At 39.5% G+C, this 21,976-nt stretch overlaps 1 protein-coding gene across 1 annotated transcript in view; it reads left to right on the top strand.

The window, feature by feature from the left end:
• Positions 1-21,976, top strand: part of LOC133122809 (CD109 antigen-like) — a 45,448-nt gene continuing 23,472 nt past the window's right edge. Inside the window, exons 1-14 of the mRNA XM_061233042.1 lie at positions 1-80; positions 5,768-5,891; positions 8,072-8,308; positions 8,612-8,737; positions 10,436-10,472; positions 11,524-11,605; positions 12,070-12,154; positions 12,672-12,813; positions 13,788-13,915; positions 16,760-16,987; positions 17,460-17,511; positions 17,638-18,299; positions 21,231-21,425; positions 21,756-21,857. Coding sequence (XP_061089026.1) covers positions 1-80; positions 5,768-5,891; positions 8,072-8,308; positions 8,612-8,737; positions 10,436-10,472; positions 11,524-11,605; positions 12,070-12,154; positions 12,672-12,813; positions 13,788-13,915; positions 16,760-16,987; positions 17,460-17,511; positions 17,638-18,299; positions 21,231-21,425; positions 21,756-21,857 — 2,280 coding nt within the window. The remainder of the gene's footprint in view (positions 81-5,767; positions 5,892-8,071; positions 8,309-8,611; positions 8,738-10,435; positions 10,473-11,523; positions 11,606-12,069; positions 12,155-12,671; positions 12,814-13,787; positions 13,916-16,759; positions 16,988-17,459; positions 17,512-17,637; positions 18,300-21,230; positions 21,426-21,755; positions 21,858-21,976) is intronic.

Raw genomic sequence — 21,976 nt, 5'->3', positions numbered from 1 at the left:
ATGTGTGACACCAGCCAGAATCACCTTGCTAATACCATCCCTATGATGAAGCATGGTGGTGGCAGCGTCATGCTATGGAGGTAATTCTCATTCTCATTAGGAGGGACATGGAGACTGGTCATAATTGAGAGAAGGATGAATGCAGTCAAATACAGAGAGATCCTTGAAGAAAACCCGCTCGAGAGCAACCAACTTCACACTGCAGCAGCAGTGGCTTCCACACAAGTCTCTGATTGTCCTTGAGTGGCCCAGCCAAAGCACAGACTTAAACCCCACTGAACATATGTGGAGAGACCTGAACATGGCAAAGACACTTCCCATCCAATCTGATGGTGCTTGAGAGGATCTGCCAGGAAGAATGGGATAAACTGCCTAAATCCAGGTGTACAAAGCTTGCAGAGACCCAAGCAGACTCAAAGGTGTAATTGCTGCCAAAGGGGCTTCTACAAAGTGCTGAAGATTTCAATTTTTGATTTTAAATTTTGATTTCTTAAAACATGTTGTCACTTTGTCATTAAGGATTATGGCAAAAATGGCAATTTTACCTATTTAAAATTAAAGCTACAACACAATAAAGTGTGCAAAAAAAGTGAATACTTTCTGAAGCCACTGTACATAGCCCATCATGTGCAATATCTAACTATTCTAGCACCTTTATATATACTCTCTGCTGGAAAAAAACTCAAGCTAGCTTTTGAAACAGCTGATAGCTGGTTTACCAGTTAGACCAGCTCAAGCTATGTTTTGAAACAGCTGGTAGTTGGTATTTCACACTGGTCATAGCTGGATTTTACACCAGGGCTTCATTTCCTATATATTGTGTTCTTTCTTATTTTATGATTTATTAATTTAATATATTATTAATTATTTCTTATATTGTTCAACAAGTTATTCCCTAGCATGCAAAAGGATTCATTGCTAAAGTTGGCCAACAACCCGGATCAACAACAGCCCCCCACAGAGGGTATTGGCATCCTCTGAGGCAAATACCATGACACCTAATACACTGTGGAAGACACCCAGGTCTCAATTGTATGTTTGAAATGCTTTAGGCAAATGGCACCAATTCAATCTTTGCCTTGTTTTCTTCTTTTGCTGAGGTAAATCTGTATAATGCATGAAAAAGGAGACATTTACCTGAAACAACACATTATCTCATTATGACCAATGCACCTCCTTAAACTAGATTTGCCTTCCTACTTGAGGAAATCCAATCATAACATTTACATCCGGTTCAGTTTATACTACCCGCTGCAGGCATATTGAATTAAAAATCATTACATATCCCACATATAATGATTTATTGAGGTAAAGACAGTTTGTCATGTAATGCGTATAGACAATTCAAGGATTAATATGTCACCATTTCCTCAAGGTAAATCCTCAGCTTATGTTACACCTTATTCTCTGTAACAAAAATATTCAAGTATTTGTGAAAATGAGTGCGATACGGCTGTAATATGGGATACAATCTGCCCCCCCGAGGGCTGGTTGTAGGCGCGGCTTTTTTGGAAAAGGTGAGCAGGTATAAAAGTCCCACAACAAACCTTCAGACCCACAGACCAGAGTGGTTTAGCAGTGTTGGGAGATGGAGTGCATTCGGCTCATTTGTGTTTGCATGATATTGCTTCCTGGCAAAGCTCAGGAACTCAGCTCAGGAAGGTAGGCTAACTTATTGTCTTGTACTGTGCATGTATATTTATTCAGACCTTCAGACCTTACAATCAAAATTTCATTAGAAGGATTTATAAGGATTTATTTCCTTTTGGACAGTAATATGATAGGCTATATCTGTGTAAATAGATGCGTAGTGGTATTGTTAACAAAACTATTTGTTTGACTATGAGTGGGCCTTCCCTACCTGAACTTTTGTATTCCCGAGACTACCTGTGATGTTTTCTGCTTCTGTCAATCACTCTGGATAAGGGTGTTTACAAAGGGATTACAATGTAATGTAATGTGCAACTTATTTATCTATTTATTTTATTTATTTAACTTAGTTGAAAAATAAATGTTCATTATTCAAGCTAACCAAATGCTGAACGACAATGTTAGGATTTTGAATATAATAGAAAACTAGTTGCTGTTTTGACTGCGGTTTATAAATCAATCCCATGTACTCCCTCAGCGCTCATAACAAAGTCATTGTCACTGACTGCATCAGAGGAAATACATACAGTTCTCTGTACATGCTTCCTTTAGGTGTCATTATTAGCAAATTCAAAGGTATTTCATACCATTGCTATGCGGACGGCATTCAGTTATATCTTTCTTTTAAACCTGACAGGATTGATAAACTTAATGTACTGCATGACTGTTTGTCTGCTATTAAGGACTGGATGGCCAGTAACTTTCTTCAGTTAAATGCAGACAAAACTGAAGTCCTCATCATTGCTGCTGATAATATTGTTTCTAATGTTGTAAATTGTATTGGGTCTCTTAAATCAAATGTGCGCTCGGAATTGAGAAATCTTGGTGTTATCTTTGATCAGGCTATGCATCTTGACAAGCACATTAAGTCTTTGCCCCGTACATGTTTTTTGCACCTTAGAAGCATTACTAAACTCAGGTCTATTGTATCACACTCTGAGCTGGAAATGATTATTCATGCTTTTATTTCTTCCGTTACTATTGTAACTCGCTTTTTACCTGCCTCAGCAAATCATCTCTAGACCGCTTACAACTGGTCCAAAATGCTGCTGCCAGGCTGCTGACCATGTCATATCACTCCAATCTTGGTCTCCTTACACTGGCTACCTGTCAATTCCAGGATCCAGTTCAAGGTTCTTGTAGAGCCCTCCATGGTCAGGCACCTGCTTAACTTCGTGATCTCCTCCACTCATATGTTGCCAGCAGGTCTCTGAGGTCTTCTGACCAGGGCTCACTGGTTGTCCCTCGCACTAGGCTCAAAACTAAGGGTGACCGATCCTTCGAATCGGTGGCCCCTAAATTGTGGAATTCTCTTCCACCGGACTTAAGAGCTGTGGCGTCTGTGGAAATCTTCAAAAAGCAGCTAAAGTCACATCTTTTCAGACAGGCGTTCATCTAGCCATTTTTGTGACTGTATTTCCATTTATTTCATGTTCGTTTATTTGTGATTTGTTGGTTTTATTGACTGTTCTTTTATGTATTATTATTGTTATTACTTATTGATTTATTTATTTTTTATCCTGTGAAGCACTTTGTGACTCTGTCTGTGAAAGGTGCTATATAAATAAAATGTACTTACTTACTTACTTACTAAGTTAATTAATATGTGGTGGATAATTTTTTGAAACACAAAATCAAAGTTAAAAAAAGCATGAATAAAAATAAACAAATTGCAAAAACTCATGACCAATTCGAGTGAAGTTGGCCCATAGGAAAATATATTTGGTACAATGAGAGAGATGCTCTTAAAAGTTTGAAACAAAGTGTGATATTAACGTTAAAATCTCCCTCTTGGTTCCCTAAAGCAGAAAATGCCAAATGGTGTGCCATTAGGTCAGGTTAGGTCAGGTGTTCCATGAGAAACAAAATTTTTTTACAAAAAAATCAAAAGAATTACAAAATAAAACATGACAAACAAATAGTTTTATTTAATTAATTGATTAAATTAAACTATTTAATAATAAATAGTTTAATTTGTTCCGCTACAGTTTTGGAATGAAGCCAAAATATGTTTTTTCTCTCTTAATAAGCATGAAAGTTCACTATGTGCTAGCACCATCCATTCCTATAGGTGTGCACAAGGTTGTAGACACTGATATGCTCAAGTCCTGCATATCATCTTCCGCAAGCCATCAGCCCAGAATGCATTTTGAGAAGACAAAATTGTTTGAGTTCTCTATTTGGTGGCTTCATCGGCATAAATGTGGTTACAATGGTTTAAAACATTAGACAGTCCGGGTCCCCTCACCACAGCTTCCCAATATTCGGTGGGAAACTTTTAATCCCTTTCACAAAAGCCAAAATGAATATCATTAGAATTGAGAAGTGCTAAATTTAAAACCACAAAAGAACATTTGGGCCTACTGATGACATTTCTCTTCAATGTATGTCACACGCTTTTGCAAGTGGTGTTCCATAAGATTCTGTAATTTGTAAAATGTACCACGGAAGGAAAAAGGTTGGGAAACACTCTCCAATGGTAGTGTTTTTCAACCCTGGTCCTGAGAACTCACTGTGTTTGCTGGTTTTGGCATAGCCAAATGGAGATTTGACTTGTTGCCCTTTGGTGTCTCTTCAGCCAAAGAGAAAAAGTTTAAAACATTTAACTGTTATTTAAACTGAATCCTGGCATGTGCACAGAAGTGCGTGCATACAGAGAGTGGCTGCATGATGGCCAAGCAATGTCTTGCAAAACAGGTTCTATCTGCTGTTATTTCTACTTGAAATGTGATCCCTTTAGTTGGAGTCCATATAATACCACAAATAAACTGTTTTTCTTTCAATAAAAGTCAATGGTTGTCAGCTTAGATAGACAGAACCTCCATTTAAATAGATCCCAGTTGAGAGCTCCTTTAAAAGAAAATACAATAAAAACAGGATTAAAGGAAAAGAAGAAAGGTCAAGAGAACATTGCAACAACAAACAACCTCAAACCACAACACTGTTTATGCTTCCCACAGTCTATGAATTTATAACACGTAATATAAAGCATTATTATACAGTTCAGTGTTCTCGTGCACTGTTCTTGAAAGCTAACAGTGACAAACGCAACAGAGCCTGCTGTCTTTTCATAGTGTTCTAGTAAGAAAATGTTCGCCGAACAGGTGAATTTATGAAATCTTGACTTTGCGGTGCTACACCACATTATTTATATTTTTTTAACTATATTGTGAGCAAGCAAGTTATTTGGCTACATAACTAGTTGCTTATATACCTAAGATATGACAGTCTACCACAAACGATGCAACTTTTTGAGAGACAGTTTGAGAGAACTAAAGGTTTAGCTAAACACAGATGATTGAACTCGTAAAAGGATAAAAGGAATGAGTAGCTGCCCAAATTGCGCTCCAGGCAAGCGATCACTGAAACTCTGTATACTATTGCTTATCTAGTTAGAAAACAATACCAGTTCGCTATCAGTAACAACAAGCAAATTAGCTATTACTAGTTAGCTTCACGAATTTACAAATATCCACCTGAAGCACAAAGCTTGTGCAATCGCTACTATGTTTGTATTGCCTATATTTTATCGTAAGTGGATATTTGTAAATTCATCAAGCTAAATATTATTATATTGTTGCTACCGATAACAAACTGGTATTGTTTTATAACTAGATATGTAGTCTTTGCTTGGATAATAATAAGCAATAGTATACAGAGTTTCAGTGATTGCTTGTCTGGAGTGCAATTTGGGCAGCTCCCCGAACAATCAGAATAAGCCCCCACGCCATTGGCTGTGGCAATTTCAGAGCAGCAAAACATGAAGTAAATAATGAATAAATCCTTGCACAATCATTGAAACTACCATAATCATTTTCCTGGTCTAATTGGGCAGCTATTATTTAAAGCTCTACTGTGATGTAGTGTAATTTTAATTCCATGCAAGCATTTTAGTCTGTACCAATATCCTTGATGCAGAAGATTGTCAGGTTGGGGGGAGGGTTGTGTGAATACAATTTCATAGAAAAAGAGGAAGCCGCCTTTTTGTTGATATGATCTGTTCTTGTTGTTCTCTTTTTTGTTTTTATCTTGGAATACAATAATAAAGTATTGTTGGTTAATTTTGTCATTGGAATAAAAAAGTCATACTCTTTCAATTCTCCATCTTCCTCTCCAGCCCTTCATTCCTGGTTGCAGTGCCTAGCGAGATACAACTAGGAGTGCCGACATCACTGTCAGTTACAGTCCTAATCGATTCTCCTGTCAGTGTCACTGCAGAGGTTTTCAGTGATAACACCAGTGTAGTGAAGACAAAAGGCACATTTAAAAAAGGTGAACATTCTCCCTGTACTGTCAATGAGTTTCATTGTTGTGAAATCCTCCAGTGAATTAATTGATGATTGTTTTGCTAGATCAGTAAATAAATAACATCACTCCGTTTGGTAAAATTATCCTCCAACTATGTCTCCACCCTTCAGATACTGACCTACAGTTTCATGTTTTTCACTTCTTTCTAATTTCAGAATCCCATTTTGATTTCTGAAAGCTATTTTATTTTATCAATTGTTTGGATGTGAAACATAAATTTTATTGCCTGCTTTATGCTATTCTAGTGGTTCCATTTCCTCAGACCAGTAAATCAGGTGCATGGACTTTGACATCAATCACAGCTGTAAATGATTCTTAATTTTACATTTGCGCCATTCTTTACAGAAAAGTTCACACAAGCACCATGTAGGACACCATTTTTTATTAAAGATAATGTAATTAGTGACAAATTCAAATAAAACTCTGTTGCAAAGTCAAAAAATGCTTGTGTAACTGTAGAGCATGAGGAAGAGCATCAGCAGCTCAGATAACATATGGCGTGCCAGCTGCATTGTATTATTTGCCTCACTGTGCTCTCACTTGATGAGGGATGAGGGAGGAAGGGTGAGTAATTTATCTCTGAGAAAACGTTTGAATATAGTGGACACCGTGACACTGAAATGTATCAATTGTCTAAATCTAAAGTTTGTTTTATTCAAAGGTCTAACTGGAATACAGACACTCCCATCTGTGAGTATATTTATGAAGTGATAAAATGTAGTTGAATCTTTTACTCTCATTTTATTTTACTTTTAATGAATATAGATTATTAATTACTTTGAGGCAAAATCATTGACTTTACTTAAGTCATCAGAAAGCCATGATCTACATTCATGAAGTCCACAAAACGGTCAGCATGAATGTTCTGGAAGGGGATGTAGTTTAGTGTTAGAGTGCATGCTTTGCATGTATCAGGCCTGGGGGTCCAATCACTAGAAAATTCAATGCAGTGTAGTGTAATGACAAGAGAATGGGCCTTGTATCTCAGTGGTTGCAATTTTGAAATCTTGGTACATTATTTCCCTTGAAGAAGTTATTTACATTATATGTTTAATTGTACACTCAATGAGCACTTTATTAGGTACATAAGCATGTTAATTCAAATATTTAATCGGCTTATCATGTGGCAGCAACAAAATGCAGACACAGTCAAGAGATTCAGTTGTTTTTCAGACCAAAACTCAGAACGGGGAAGAAATGTAACCGTGGAATGATAGTTGGTGCCAGAGAGTATGGTTTCAGTATCTCAGAAACTGCTGATCTTCTGGGATTTTCACGCACAACACTCTCTGAACACACAATGTGTCAAACCTCTGAGTGGATAGGCTACAGCAGCAGATAGGCTACAGCACCAATACGTCTAATAAATAGCTAATAAAGTGCTCAGTGAGTGTATACATACATACATACAGTACATACATACTATATATACGTATATACTGTATAAAGCAGCCTGTAGCTTAGTTGCTAAGGTACATGACAGAAGGATGCTGGTTCAAGCCCTTTGTAGGCATGATAAAGAGACCTGTCAGCTTTGATGGAATGCCCTGGATTGGAGCCTCTGTGACATTGAATATTTTTTTGGGTATTTCTGGTGCTCCATAAATATGTGAGGCATTAAAAAAAACAAAACAAACAGGCCTAAATCCACTTAAACCTTTGGTCGGAGGGTTAGACAGTACAAAAGTTCACTATGTAAACTATGCATTTGATAGGTTGATCTCACAGAGGACAGCTTACCACAACATCATTTCATTCATTTTATTGCTTGCACTTGTTTTTACTCTTGCTATTTGGGTTGTGTTTTGTATTTTACTATTTTTTATTTGTTACTGTACAGTGCTTTGAGCTTGGAAAAGCGCTTCACAAATAATAATACTAATAATTATTATTCATATTATTCATATTATTATTATTATTATTATCTCACAATGTCCAATTACATTGTGGATCCTTCATGTGGGAAAATAGTCTCTAGCAACATCACATTCACCTGAAAATCTCTTGCCTTGCCATATCTTTTAGTCTTGATCTTGATTTAACTTTTGATTCTTACTGATTCTTAATTTAAAATACAGTAATATTTTATCATTTATTTACTTTTATTTACTAGATTTTGGACAGTGCTGCAAGCCCTCCTCCTCCATACACGCTTGTGGTTAATGGCTATGTGGGGAAGATGTTGGTGTTCAGCAACACAACCATCATGCAAATCAAGGCCTTGAGCTTCACTACCTTCATCCAGACTGACAAATCCCGCTATGAGCCCGGCCAGGCAGTGAAGATCCGGGCCATCTCCATTTACTCTGACGGCAAGCCGTACAAAGGCCCAGCTGACATCACCATCAAGGTGGGTAAATGTCGAGCACGGGTATGCGTAGCCGGCCTGTAGCGTAGTGGTTAAGGTGCATGACTGGGACCCGCAAGGTTGCAGGTTTGATTCCCCATGTAGCCGCAATAGGATCTGCACAGCTGTTGTGCCCTTAACCCTGCATTGTCTCCTGCTTAGTCTAAAATCGACTGTAAGTCACCAAATGCCATTAATGTTATGTAGTGGACATGTGAGATGAAAAGCAGCAACATTCAATATGTTTGACATTGAAACTCAACTCTCATCTTTATTTTCTTGCTGATTTCCCCCATGGATGGTCAGGATCCCAAAGGAAACTTGGTGCAGCGGTGGCAGCTTGTTGAGAGCTACCTGGGTGTGGCGACTAGGGAATTACAGCTCTCAGAAAATCCTCGCCCTGGCATGTGGACCATATTGGTTACGGTTAATGTAAGTCTCAAGCATTCATTTACAAAAACCATTCAACTGTGACCTAAATGGTCTTGTTATACATTGGGCTATTCATTTGATTATTGAGAGTTGTATTGTGTTGTACTTTTTTCCTCTGTTGCTAAAAGAGCAAGTAAGGAAATGCTTTTGAATTAGTTTTCTCTATAGTTTGGGTGTGGTATTATCGTAAAAATGCAATAATTCCTTTGGAATTGTTTCTTTGTGACATACAGAAATATTTGCAGAAGTATTATATGTCAAGTGTGCAGGGAAAAATTCCCTTTTTAACATGCACAAATAAGATATCACAGGTGAGCATTGTCTGATAACACAGAACCAGTAAAAACACAACAATAGCTATTCTTATACCTTTTAACTTTCGTATTTATTTGCAAAAAAAGAAAGAAAGTGAGAAAGCTTACCGGCTTTCTGATTTGAATCAGACATAGTAAGACTCTTATACACACTTTTCCTGAAGGGGGGGCTTTATAAAAAAAAAAAGACATGAAGCTGGCCACAAACATTTATCAGTATTTTATCTTCTGAATACCCCTTGTTGACCTTGCTGTAAGACCAGAATGTGCTAGCTGAGAAGCAGAGACATTAAGGTGAAAAGCTGTCTGTCTGCTGGAGAGAGACAGAGAAAGACTCATAGTAATTTCAATTCAGAAAGTGGTCTAATAGTATAAGGATTATCATTAAAAGGTTATTTGTAATCATGTGATTGTCTTTATGTTAACACACATTGTCAATTAAGATAGGATATTTTCCCATGCTTCTTTGAAGTTGGTTGCATTTTCTATTTCTGTGATGTTAAGATCTGAACTCTGGGGTGACCAGTCCATTGTTCTGAGAACCCCAGCAGGGTCTTCTTATAGCAGTGTGCTTGGGGTCATTAGCTGTAGAATTAATTTTCCCCCAATCAAAATTGTCCAGATCGTGTTGCTTTGTATGTTAAGATTTGTTTGTATTTATCAGCATTCACGATGCCTTTAAAGGTACAATAGGTCATTTCAGACTTCTAACGGTCAAGAAAGGAATTACAGCAACAAACACTCTCAAACCACAACACTATTTATTCTACCCCTTCTATGTGAACGCGCTGAAATTGAAATGCCATTGGCTGTGGCAATTAGAACCAATTTTCAACCAATGAGTTTGAATTATTGTACAGCTATACATTGTTTTAGTACAGAGTGCTGGCCCGTCAAGTGAATATTTTGAAATCCAAATTTAAGAACACAGGCAGAGGATGAGCCAACGTGTAAGTGAGCCTTTTTCAATGATAGGAAGACAAAAATCTTACCTAATGTACCTTTAATCAAAGCCACAGCTCTAAGTCCAGGTGTTGTTATTCACCCCTGAACCTCCACCAGGCTGGATGGTTGCTAACATATTTACAAGAGTCGTTCATGGCTTAGGTGGAGTACATACTGCAATCTCTTACTTCCAAAAATCTCAAATTTAAGCTCATGGGTCCATAACCTTACTCAACATGTCAGGTGTCTTGAAAATATTTAATCTGCCAATCATGTGGCAGCAACTAAATGCATACAAGCATGCAGATATGAGTATCTGATAAGCTGCTGATCTTCTGGGATTTTCCCGCACAAAGGCAACAGTACGGTATCTACAGCATTTCTTAACTATATCTCTGGTATTGAAGGCAGATCCTAATGTCTGTCTCTTCTCCTACAGGAGGTGATCAAGAGGAACTTTATGGTGGAACACTATGGTAAGGCTTCACTATGACAGCAGATCTGTAATTTGTTGAAGCATAGGTTTTTAAAACAATTTAGCGTAGATGAGACCAGGGCATTCAGCCCATCTTTGCTACTCCTCTGTTTCTTGCATTGTATCTTGCATTGTTTCTTGGTTCACTTTGTGGGTTGATTTCTTTGGGGGGATATACACCGTATATTCACTGTAAACATTTTTCTTTTATTACACCTACTTATTCATGCGATTATCTAATCAGCCAATTGTGGCAGCAGTGCAATGCATACAATCATGTAGATATGGGTCAGGATCTTCAGTTAATGTTCACATCAACCATTAACATTGGGAAAAATGATTGTTGGTGGCAGACAGGGTGGTTTGAGTATCTCAGAAACTGCTGACCTCCTGGGATTTTCACACACACTAGTCTCTAGAGTTTGCAAAGAATGGTGCAAAAAAAATAAAAATCCAGTGAGCAGCAGTTCTGTGGGCAAAAACGCCTTGTTAATAAGAGACATCAGGGGAGAATGGCCAGACTGGTCAAAACTGACAGGAAGGTGACAGTAAGCCAAATAACCACACATTACAACAGTGCTATGCAGACGAGCATCTCTGAACACACAGCACATCATAACTCTAAGTGGATAAGCTACAGCAGTAGAAGTCTAAAAAATAAGTCTAATAAATACCTAATAAAGTGCTCACTGAGTGTATATGTAAGTGTTTGCACTTCACAATCACTCATGTTAATGATATTGTTAAATATTTTTGTCGATACACATTCATATCAGGTGATAAAGAAGGCCTGAAATGCCTCAGAAGCTTTAATGTTATAAATGAAAATGATAAATTTAAAAATATAGACAATTCTTGGAAGCTGTGATGTACTGTTCTGAGTGATTCTGATTATTGATAGGATCTGGATGTCAACCAATAACAATTAGCACAGACAGCAGACGCATTGCATAATTGGAGTGGAACTGATATTGATACAGGCATTGCTATTAAGCCAACTGTGACCTGTTGCTGTTCTGTATACACTGAAATTTACTCTTGTTGTCTGGCAGTGCAACCAAATTTTGAAGTGTTGGTAAATGTGCCCAGTATCATTCATTATGAAGATAACCTGATTGGAAAGGTCAATGCCCAGTAAGTCAAATGTATTTTTTATTTTTTTTTGTCTAGTTTTCCCATGTATTGATGTTTGGCAAAAAGATACACAATTAATACATTGTAAAAAATGATTTGCTCAGTCACTTCAGGCTGATTTGCTGAACTCTCTTATTTCTACATCAAGGCAGTAAATCTTGCAGACCTGGGTGAAATACATATTTATTTTGGATTCAATTACTTAAATTTACTTGCTCACTTGACCTTGCCTTGTGCAGGACCAGAAAGCAGGGTTTGTACTTTTTCAGAGTATTTCATAGGTTCTAATACACCAGACAAGCTCAGTAAAACATAGAAGAATATTTGAATCCAAAACCATTCCGTATTTCACCCAGATCTGGTTGATAGTAGGATGATGCAACTTTTTTGCAATGTTGTATTTAATGACTGGGAACTTCTCCAGTACATTAAAGCTAATGAAATTCAAAACATTTATTTTCCAGGTACCCGAACGGGAAACTGGTACATGGAGTAATGACAGTGATGGCTGAGTTATTTAACGGAATGAGTGCTAATAAGACCAAGAAGGTCAGTCTTCTTCTCTCTGTGCTACAGAGTTTCCGGAGAACATGAAAAAATTTGAGCGCAGAGCTGTACAGTTCAAATTGGTCTTGATATATATATTTTTTTTTCCACTTCATTTCTGACCTTTAATTAAAGGATTTTAAAAAAAATCTTTTATTTAGCTGACAAATTTTAATCCAATCCAAAAATGTATTAAATAATATTATTTTGGCATAAAAAACTGGTCAGAGACGGTCCAATCTGGACCCACGGCCACCCCAATTGTCAAGTAAGAGTACCTTTTTAGAGGTACTACGTCATGTAGATTACAATCCAATCAATTTCAAAGTCAGAAAGCCACCTGTTATGCATCAATGCTACATGGAACACTGCTGCCACCTGATTGGTTAGAGAATACGTTACCCCTACTCTACCCACCCAGAAGACATTTTTTTGAAATTGTGTAGAAGGGGGAGCAGTTCTCTAGGAAGTTGTTTCTTGCTTATGCATCACATTAACTAATCTACGCATATGTTTCCAGATCAGTGGTTCGGGCGATTTTGTCTTCAGCAAAGCTGACTTCACACACCACTTTGGCCTATTTAAACGATCTGTGAAGCCCAAGGAAGGCGATGATATGGTTGTTATTAATGTCATTGCCTGGGTTACGGAGACTCTAACAGGTATTTCGACCAGGAGAGAGCTTGGCAAATATTAAAATGTCCATCTCAATATCTAAATGATACACAGTAAATTAGACTCAGTACATAAAGTGGGCTCCAGAATGATTGGCACCCTTAATAAAAATGGGGCTGCATATAACAAAAAGGCTGCATATAATTATAAATATAATTTTTGCCAAAACTCATTGGAATTATGACTGGACTGTTATAGTCGGATTCGATTTTGGCCATACACACAATTGACATGTTTGGTGGCAAAATAGAATGCATACAAGCACACTACAACCTACTGTCAAATATGGCGGTGGGTCATTGATGTTTTGGAGAAGTTTTGCTGCCAGTGGTCCAGCGTCATAATATAAGATCAATGGCACAATTAATTCAACAAAGTACCAGGAAATCTTGGGAGAAAATCTGGTTGCCTCAGCTAGGGAGCTAAGTCTTCGTTGTAGATAGATTGTCCAGCAGGACAACGACTCCTCACAGAAATTAATGTTCTGCAATGGGCATCTCAGTCTCCAGTCATAAATTCCCTGAAAAACCTGTGGTCTAAACTGAAGAGGGGGGTATCCAAAGGATTTCAATGATTATGCATGGAGGAATGGTCATAAATCTGTCCAAATGGGTTCTCTAACCTCATCACAAATTACAGGAATAGACCTATGGCTGTCTGTCATCATTGCCAGGGGTTTGCACACAGTATTAAAATAGGGGTGCCAATAATTGTGGAACCTGTTCTTTGGTTGATTCCATTGAATCATTAATAAAGTGCACTACTTTACACATGTTGAAAAATAAAGCTTATAAACCTTTTCTGATGAGCACAGTTATACTTCCCATTGAAACATTGACTTTCATAACATTGACTGCTTTCTAGTATTGGTTTTTTGCCATTTTGTACATCAGATTTTAATATTTCAAATTGTGCGCTGACATGTTGACATGACATGTTCTGTTTCTGTCTCTTCTCAAAGGTTTAAAATATAGTAGAAAAACAATAGTGAAAGTGGTATTCCAGAAATATCACCTTGAATTCTTCAACTATCCCAGAGTGCTGAGAACATCACTAAACTTCACTGCACAGGTAGGAAGACTTTTTATAGTTGGGCTACTTGTGTTGTGACTTGATAAGGGAGCTTTACCAAAGCAGGAGGTCCTTCAGCACCCTGCCCTGTGGAATGATGAAACCAAGAAATGTTATTTTGAATATGTGAAAACATACAGCAGTTTGTTCAGAAGTTACTGTAACACCAGGTGGACAGGCTGTATATGTTCAACGAGGTCTTGGGAAAGGTTAATATATCATCCAGGTAGACAGACTCAAAGCAATTAGGGAAGTCCCAGAGCACTTACTTAATGAGGGCTTGGAAGATAGTGGCAAGTTAGCAAGCCCCAATGGCATCTCCAGGTACTTGTAGTGGCCACTAGGGGTGGTAAAGGCCATTTTCCACTGGTCCCCCTGCATGATTCACTGCACATGAGGTGGTTGGTATTTCTCAGATCTTGTTTGTGAGAAATATGTGCTCCTTGCAAAAACTTGAAACAAGAAGATAACGGATCTGAATGATGATGCACCTCTTCCAGTCATCGGCACTGGGATGGAGTTGCCTTGTACCATGATGGCCTGGTCTCTCCACGGCCAAGGCCTCCTCTCACTTGACGGCTGACTCCACCAGCTGAGTTGCCCCAGATGTGGTTGACAGCATGAGGACCATCTGGGCTACAAACAAATCAAGGGGAGCATCATCTCCAGCCTTACTTTGGTGCACTTGTACTCCTCTGCAAGACAGGAGACAGGAAGTTCCAAGATCCCTTTTCTGTAGTGCCCTGTGCTACTGAGGCTCCTGGAGAGACCTAGCCATTTTCTTGAGAAAGACCTAATCATCCTCTCCAGCTTGCCAACTTTGGAGATAGTAGACGGGGTTGGAGATCGAATTGTCGCAACCAGAGCTTCAATTTGCCAGGGAGCATGGTCTTATCCATGCTCTCAAGACCAGTGATGGCCGTCTCAGCTGGTCTAGTTGTTCCAGAGATTTTGACAGCCAGTATGTCTCAGACACTGTTTGTATGGGCTCTCTGTCTATCCTGCTATCCTCCCATCCTCTCTGTGATGAGCTTAGGCTCCCAGTCTGTCCTAGACTTGATGCTTGTTTGTTACTTCTTCCTTGATCTTTTGCACTGTTAGTTTTTAATTTTTGTTTGTGCACTAATGTGAGGGGTGGACGGACTGGTATCATTTACCCGTGATGATTTTTTTTTACAACAGAATCTTCCTTCTGTCTAGGCCAAGTGTTGGGGTGGGAGTTTATTGCATGCTGTGCTGCACGCTTGCTCTCATATACTGTTTGTCCGCCTAGTTTATTTGTGAAGTAAGGAGCGGTAGGCTGTTTAAGGTGGATGGTGGAAGTACTGAGGCCCGCTTGTAATTAAGATGATTGGCTCAGACTTTCTGTGGCAAGTGTGAGGGAGAGGACGTTGTTCACCCTGTTAGTATGTGGAACTTTCTCTTGGTGCTGCAGTGTGTCAATTTGCCATGCCGTGCTGTTTCCAAGGCTGACAGCTGCTTTATGTTTGTTTCTTTATTGTGAGGTGTTTCTTGGTAAATGGTTGGCATTTATATAGCACCTTTATCCAAAGCACTGTACAATTGATGCTTCTCATTCACCCATTCATACACACACTCACACACCGACGGCGATTGGCTGCCATGCAAGGCACCAACCAGCTCGTCAGCAGCATTTGGGGGTTAGGTGTCTTGCTCAGGGACACTTCGACACAGCCCGGGCGGGGGATCGAACCGGCAACCCTCCGACTGCCAGACGACTGCTCTTACTGCCTGAGCCATGTCGCCCATTCAAAAACACTTTGTTTTCGTTCTTGTCATAGTTTAGTGTTGGTTATTGTACGTATTGCACTAAGGCTATACACCATTGTCGGAGGTAACATCCCTATGAGAGAGAGAGTTCCACACCTTTGGTACCCGGGGATCTAAGTAGGAGGTCATCGTGGTGGGTTGTGTAGTTGGGTTACTTCCGCATGGTTCTCTTGGCGGAGATACTTATGCATTTTGTTTTCTTCTTAGTGCAGGTCTATTTTATGTGTGACACTATGTTAAATACGCGAGTTTGGAGTGTTGCTCCTTCCGGTTGGTGCTTTGCGAATCTCCAAGTTCTAAACGGGAGATCTTCATTGCTGTTCATGTATTTATCTCGCTTACTCTTAGGTCTCCCACACTGGCGTTGGAGCTGTGAAGCTTATTGTAGCTGTGTCAATATTTAATCCCACCGGTCACAATAGTGACCGAAAAAAACTTTTTCAGTCATAAGACATAAATATCACTGAATGATGTATCAATGCAGTTCCAACAAATATTGAAAGAATAAAGGGTCACAATGAAATTTGTGCAGTGTCACATGTTCACTGTAATTTGTCACATGACCAGAGCTGTTTACTTCCTGTTTACACCATGATAAGAGGAAGGCAGCATCAAACCTCTCAAAGAAAAGGTTAGTAAAGTATGTTAACATCAAGATAGGGATACGATTTTTGGTAGACATCATGATTGAGGTGTCTAGTATTGATATGTGTATTTTAATTTGCTCAATTTTGTTCAGTGTGGTCACAGAATGAGTACAAATGTCAACGGCAACAATAGTGACCGGTGGGATAACACAGTGTCTCTTGGTATACACAATACAGTAGTTATTGTACTACCCAACTTTCTACTGTGTTCTTTCTCTTAGTTTAACTATGTCTGAAATCCTGGATTTGTTGGATCGAGAGGACTTCCTAGACAAGGCATGCAATATTGCAGTTATCCCTCAAAATGAGAAAGATGCAGTCCTCAGTGATTGCGATAGTGATTGGTCAGATGGGGACTATGGGGGGGATGCAGGCCATTTGCCAGCCAGGCTGTTGAATGCGCATGCTGAAGTTATGCACACAGATCATGAGTGGAATAACATTGCCAATGAAGATGACCTCCCCTTCACCACACCCCCTACCCCTCACCCGAGCCCCTCCCCCACCCACCACCATTGCTCCCCTACCCTCCTCCATAACAATGAAGAACTACAAGCTTCTAGCCACCAGCGGGGCCAGCCAGAAGAGCCAAGAGCCTCTAGCCACCAGCGGGGCCAGCCAGAAGAGCCAAGAGCCTCTGGCTACCAGAGGGGCCAGCCAGAAGACCCAAGAGCCTCTAGCTACCAGAGGGGCCAGCCAGAAGACCCAAGAGCCTCTAGCCGCCAGAAGAGCCAGCCAGAAGAGCCAAGAGCCTCTAGCCACCTGCGGGGCCAGCCAGAAGACCCAAGAGCCTCTAGCTACCAGAGGCCATTGAAATGTCCAATCTCTACTCAACCCAGACCAAGGGCAAGCAACTGAATCTGAGTATGGATGAGCTCCTTACCTTTTATGGGATCCTTATCACAAGTGGGTACAGCTCTGTTCCAAGAAGACACATGTACTGGTCAAGCGACAATGATGTGCACAATGAAAGCATTTCAGGTGCAATGCGGAGAAATCACTTTGATGAAATAATGGCCTCAATTCATGTGGTTGACAACACAAAGATCACTGATGACCCATTTTTCAAGGTTAGACCCATCTTCTCTGAACTGAATCAGTCATACAAAATCATGCCATTTCAGGAATGGCTGTCAGTGGATGAGAGCATGGTCCCATACTATGGCCGACATGGATGTAAGCAATTTATAAGAGGTAAACCAATCCGGTTTGGTTACAAGCTATGGAGCCTCGCTTCATCCAGTGGTTACATGTATCACATGGAACCATATGGTGGATCCCACACTCTCCTCCCTGAAACAGGGCTGGGTCAGGGACCCAGCGTTGTTCTTGGTCTTTCAGAGCAAGCTCAGGTGCCTCAAGGTTGCAAATTTACCCATGACAACCTCTTCACATCACTTGCACTCCTTGATGAGATGACAAAAAGACGATATGGGAGCTCTGGAACAGTGAGGCAGAATCGCCTGTTTGATGTCCCTTTCATGCCACAGAAGGACTTCATGAAGTTACCTCGGGGAACCGCTGAGGTTCTGACCCAAGGAGAGAAGCTGCTGGTCTGGTGGAAAGACAATAACATTGTCACAGTGGCAACAAACGTGGAGGAGAAATACAGTGAGGTCACTGTCAAGAGATGGAACAAGGAGCGGCGTGCCTTTGATAAAGTCCAACAACCAAAATGCATCACCAAATACAATGAGCACATGGGTGGTGTAGACCTTCACGACCTACAAGTTTCAAGATACCATATCTCAATCAGGTCTAAGAAGTGGTGGTGGCCCATCTTTGCATGGTCTCTCAACAGTGCACTTGTAAACAGCCATCTCTTTTACAGAGATGTTATGGGAGGGACCATTGACCTGCTCACCTTCTCACGGATACTGGCACAGAGTCTTGTGCAAAGGTTTGGCACAAAACCACTGAGCCACGGAAGGCGATCTCGACTGGCTGCCACTGTTAAAGATCAGGCAAGATATGACAAAGCTTCTCACTGGCCTGTCAACACGATGCAACGGTTCCAGAGATGTCGTCTTTGTGACAAACACACAACTTATGCATGTGAGAAATGCAAAGCACCACTGCACATTGAGTGCTTCAAGATATACCATGGAGTGTAGATAAGAGAGAATGAAAAAGGGCTGAAAGGATAAAAGAACAACATAAACATCATTGAAGGGAGAATAAGCTGTACAATGGACTCTATGAAGAAATGAAGAGTTTACAAAGGGAAAAAACAGACACAGTTGCAAATAGGCCCATAGAAGCGGCCCAAGAAGCACACACACATGCATGCATACACATATAGACAAGACATGATCACATACATACAAGGATACGGTCACACACAAAAACAGACACAATCACATACAGATACACACAAAGCAGTACAGGAATGGACTCAAGGAAAGAAAGTTGATGAAAAAGACGATCAAAATGACTGAAATGTTTCTGGAAAAGAAAGTCAATTAATTCCAGACATTATTTTGCACTTTGTTCTAAAGTCTATCTATATATAGAGGTTACATATAGAAGAGGTTATCCATATTTTATGTTTTTGTTCAGTGTAGGCCTCTACTTGAAAGCATATTCTACAGGCTACCTCTATCCTCAATGTTATCTACATGTTCAATGTGAATTTTCAGTGTTCAATGTTAGCGAATGCTGTACTAAAAAGGAATGTGTTAAAATTAATGTTGGCCTAAAGTCACAATGTTGGAACTTTGGTAGTTATATTTTTTGTGCGTGCTCTCAGTATTCACATTGGGGTTATATAAGGCTTATTGATGTTTAAAATATTCACACTACAATGTGATGGAGCATTTTAGTGGCAATGCTGGGACTGACAGTGTCAGAGTTTTAATTTGTGTTAATGAATAGTATTTCATCGATAAGGAATTTAATAACTGCATGAGAGGAATATGGTAAGTCAATCTATAAATGTAGATACAACACGTTATCCCACCGGTCACAATTGTGACCAACCATAAAATACACTTTTTCGCCCACTTCTCAGTGTAAATAAAAAAAAAATAAGATTGATTATTTCAAAGGGTTGCTAATGACACCTGATTTGGATATTTTCATGTTTGGGAAAAATTTGGGATTAAACGGGTTAATGTATGTTTGCTGTTAGCTTGGCTTTTCACTAAGTCTGTTAGTTGCCCTTCTCGGTTGGAGAGCACAGTGACTCTCGGTAGCCAGGGGTTCTGTGTTTGATACCCTTGTGGCATCTTGTGTATTTTGTAAGTCTCCTGTACTGTCAGTGGAGCCGAGAAGGGAGCGTCCTTGGTGAATCTGTTATTTGCTAGCTTTTATAAAGTCACACAGTGTACATGTGTGTTGGAGTCAGCTCCTCTCAGTTGAGAGCCTTGCATACTCCTGATAGCTGGGGTTCTTTGTCTGAAGACCCCATAGCTGTTCATGTGCACTTTTTGCCGATGTATAAATAATCCTGTTCCGTTACTTGACTTGGAGGCATAATGTTGTTTCATGTATTCTAGTCTCTGTATAAGTGTCCTGCTTCATTAGTTGAAGTCGTGTTAATGTTTTTTGTGTATGTTAGGATGAGGGTTAATATGCCTGCTTCATCAATGGAATTAGAGACGGGATGTCTTGTTTGTCTTTTGTTCTCACTTTGCCGTTCCCTGTCCTGGGTGGGTGTACCCACTTCCTACGGCCACCGTAATCATTGGGACGTGAGGTTGAGTTTACCTGAGATTTGTTATTTCCTTGCTCGATTGAGATTAGACTTCTCAACCATTTTGATTGGTCGTTTTATTGGTTGGCCAAGTACCAGGGAGTTATCTATTCCCTTTATTGTTTTCCCCTTCCTCCACTGGGGTGTATCCCTTGTCTCTAGGGATGCCCCCCAGAAAATATTAGTGGTTATCTCACGTCTTGTGGGTAATTTTTAGAACCAAACTTTTGGTCCTCCGACCCCACTCCCTTTCAACTAAAGCAACAAGTGAGTTAAAAAATAGTCAATTCTTGAGTGGCCAAGTCAGTCACCTGATATGAACCCAATTGAGCATGCCTTTCATATGCTGAAGAGAAAACTTACGGAGACTAGCCCCTGAAGCAAGCATGAGCTAAAGATGACCACAATACAGGCCTGGAAGGGTATCATCAGAGAAGACACCCAGCAACTGGTGATGTCCATGAATTGTAGACTTCAAGCAGTCATTGCATGCAAAGAATATGCAATAAAATACTAAACATGCCTACATTAATTTACATAACATTGCTGTGTCCCAAACATTATGGTGCCCGGAAATGGGGGGATTAAACACTGCTGTAATTTCTCCATGCTGAAACTAAAATGTATAGAAATGCATTGTCAGAATAAAATCTGACAATACGCACTTTAACCACACACTATTTATTTATTTGTTACTTGTTTTTATGCTAAGCTGCTGTGTCACATGCTTTCCCCATGAATTTGGGGATTAATACACTCTATCATTCTAATCATTCTAATAATTTTCATAATTGTCACAATAAGCCATTGAACTTCATTTTTACTCACTCAAATATTCCGTTTGAGTGCCAAGGACTCCGAGGATAATCAAGATGCAAAGAGACAAACTGGTGGCCCTACTTACAACAGATACAATTCAATCCATATGTTTGTTTGTGACTTATTTTTCTTTGTATATTGGCCCCTTTAGTTCCCTGAAAGATTACCCAAGCCAGATAAGGAAATCTCAAATGGCACAGGATCCTGAGCAATATGCATAGGCTCTTCACTGCTTTGATTATGATATTTTGATGATGTAAATAATGAGCCCCTTGTCCCTGTAATCTTATTCAGACTGACCGAAGGGATAGGAGCCACTTATGTTAAGTATTATTATGGCTTTTTTTGAATGCTCAATGATACCTTATTGTTATGTTGGCAGCTGAAGGTGTTGCTGTACAACCAAAGTACATTGACTCCAATGGATCGGATGAACAATATTACAATCGATATGAGGCAGGTGGAAGATAATGGGCGCAAAGAGTCCTTGGTGCAGCTGAGCCTCCCTGTGCCAGAGGATGGGATAATAGACCTCAGCTTTCCAGTTTTGGACCAGGTGTCAATGCTTGTCCTTCAGGTGAGTGCAAGACTTTTTAAAAAACAACCTTGATATTTTTTGTTTACAAGTGTTGTTATAGAACTAGTATCACAAAATGAAAAGATACAGCTTCTCTTCTTCATTTAAACAGCTGTATCCATCTGAAAGAAATTTAAATTACATTTTAAATCCTTGAGCAGGACACCAGTGCTTCACAGACCTTCTTTGTCACCGACATGCTATTGCAGTCTGCTTTGTTTTGTAAACCTGGTTATTGCAGTCTGGGTTGGTTTAAAATACCAGTATTGCTGTTTGGTTTAAATCACCAGTAGCTGTCTAGTTTAGTGCTTACTGATTTTTGTTTTTTAGGCCGAGTTTCAGAAGAATGCTGTGTTCCTGGAACTAATGAGGCACTACACTTCTCCCAGCAGTTCCTACATCCAGATCAACAGGTCCAGCTCTCCTGCACATGTAAGTCAGACAAAAAGCAATAATTGATGATTAATTTTATTAAATTAAATGCATTGTTTTGGATCAATCACCCAATATTCTGTAAATAGTGTACTGAGCCTTTAGCTTACAGATAAATA

Source organism: Conger conger, chromosome 1, assembly GCF_963514075.1.
Source record: "Conger conger chromosome 1, fConCon1.1, whole genome shotgun sequence".
Taxonomy (NCBI): Eukaryota; Metazoa; Chordata; class Actinopteri; order Anguilliformes; family Congridae; genus Conger; species Conger conger.
This window is presented reverse-complemented; position numbering and strand designations above follow the sequence as displayed.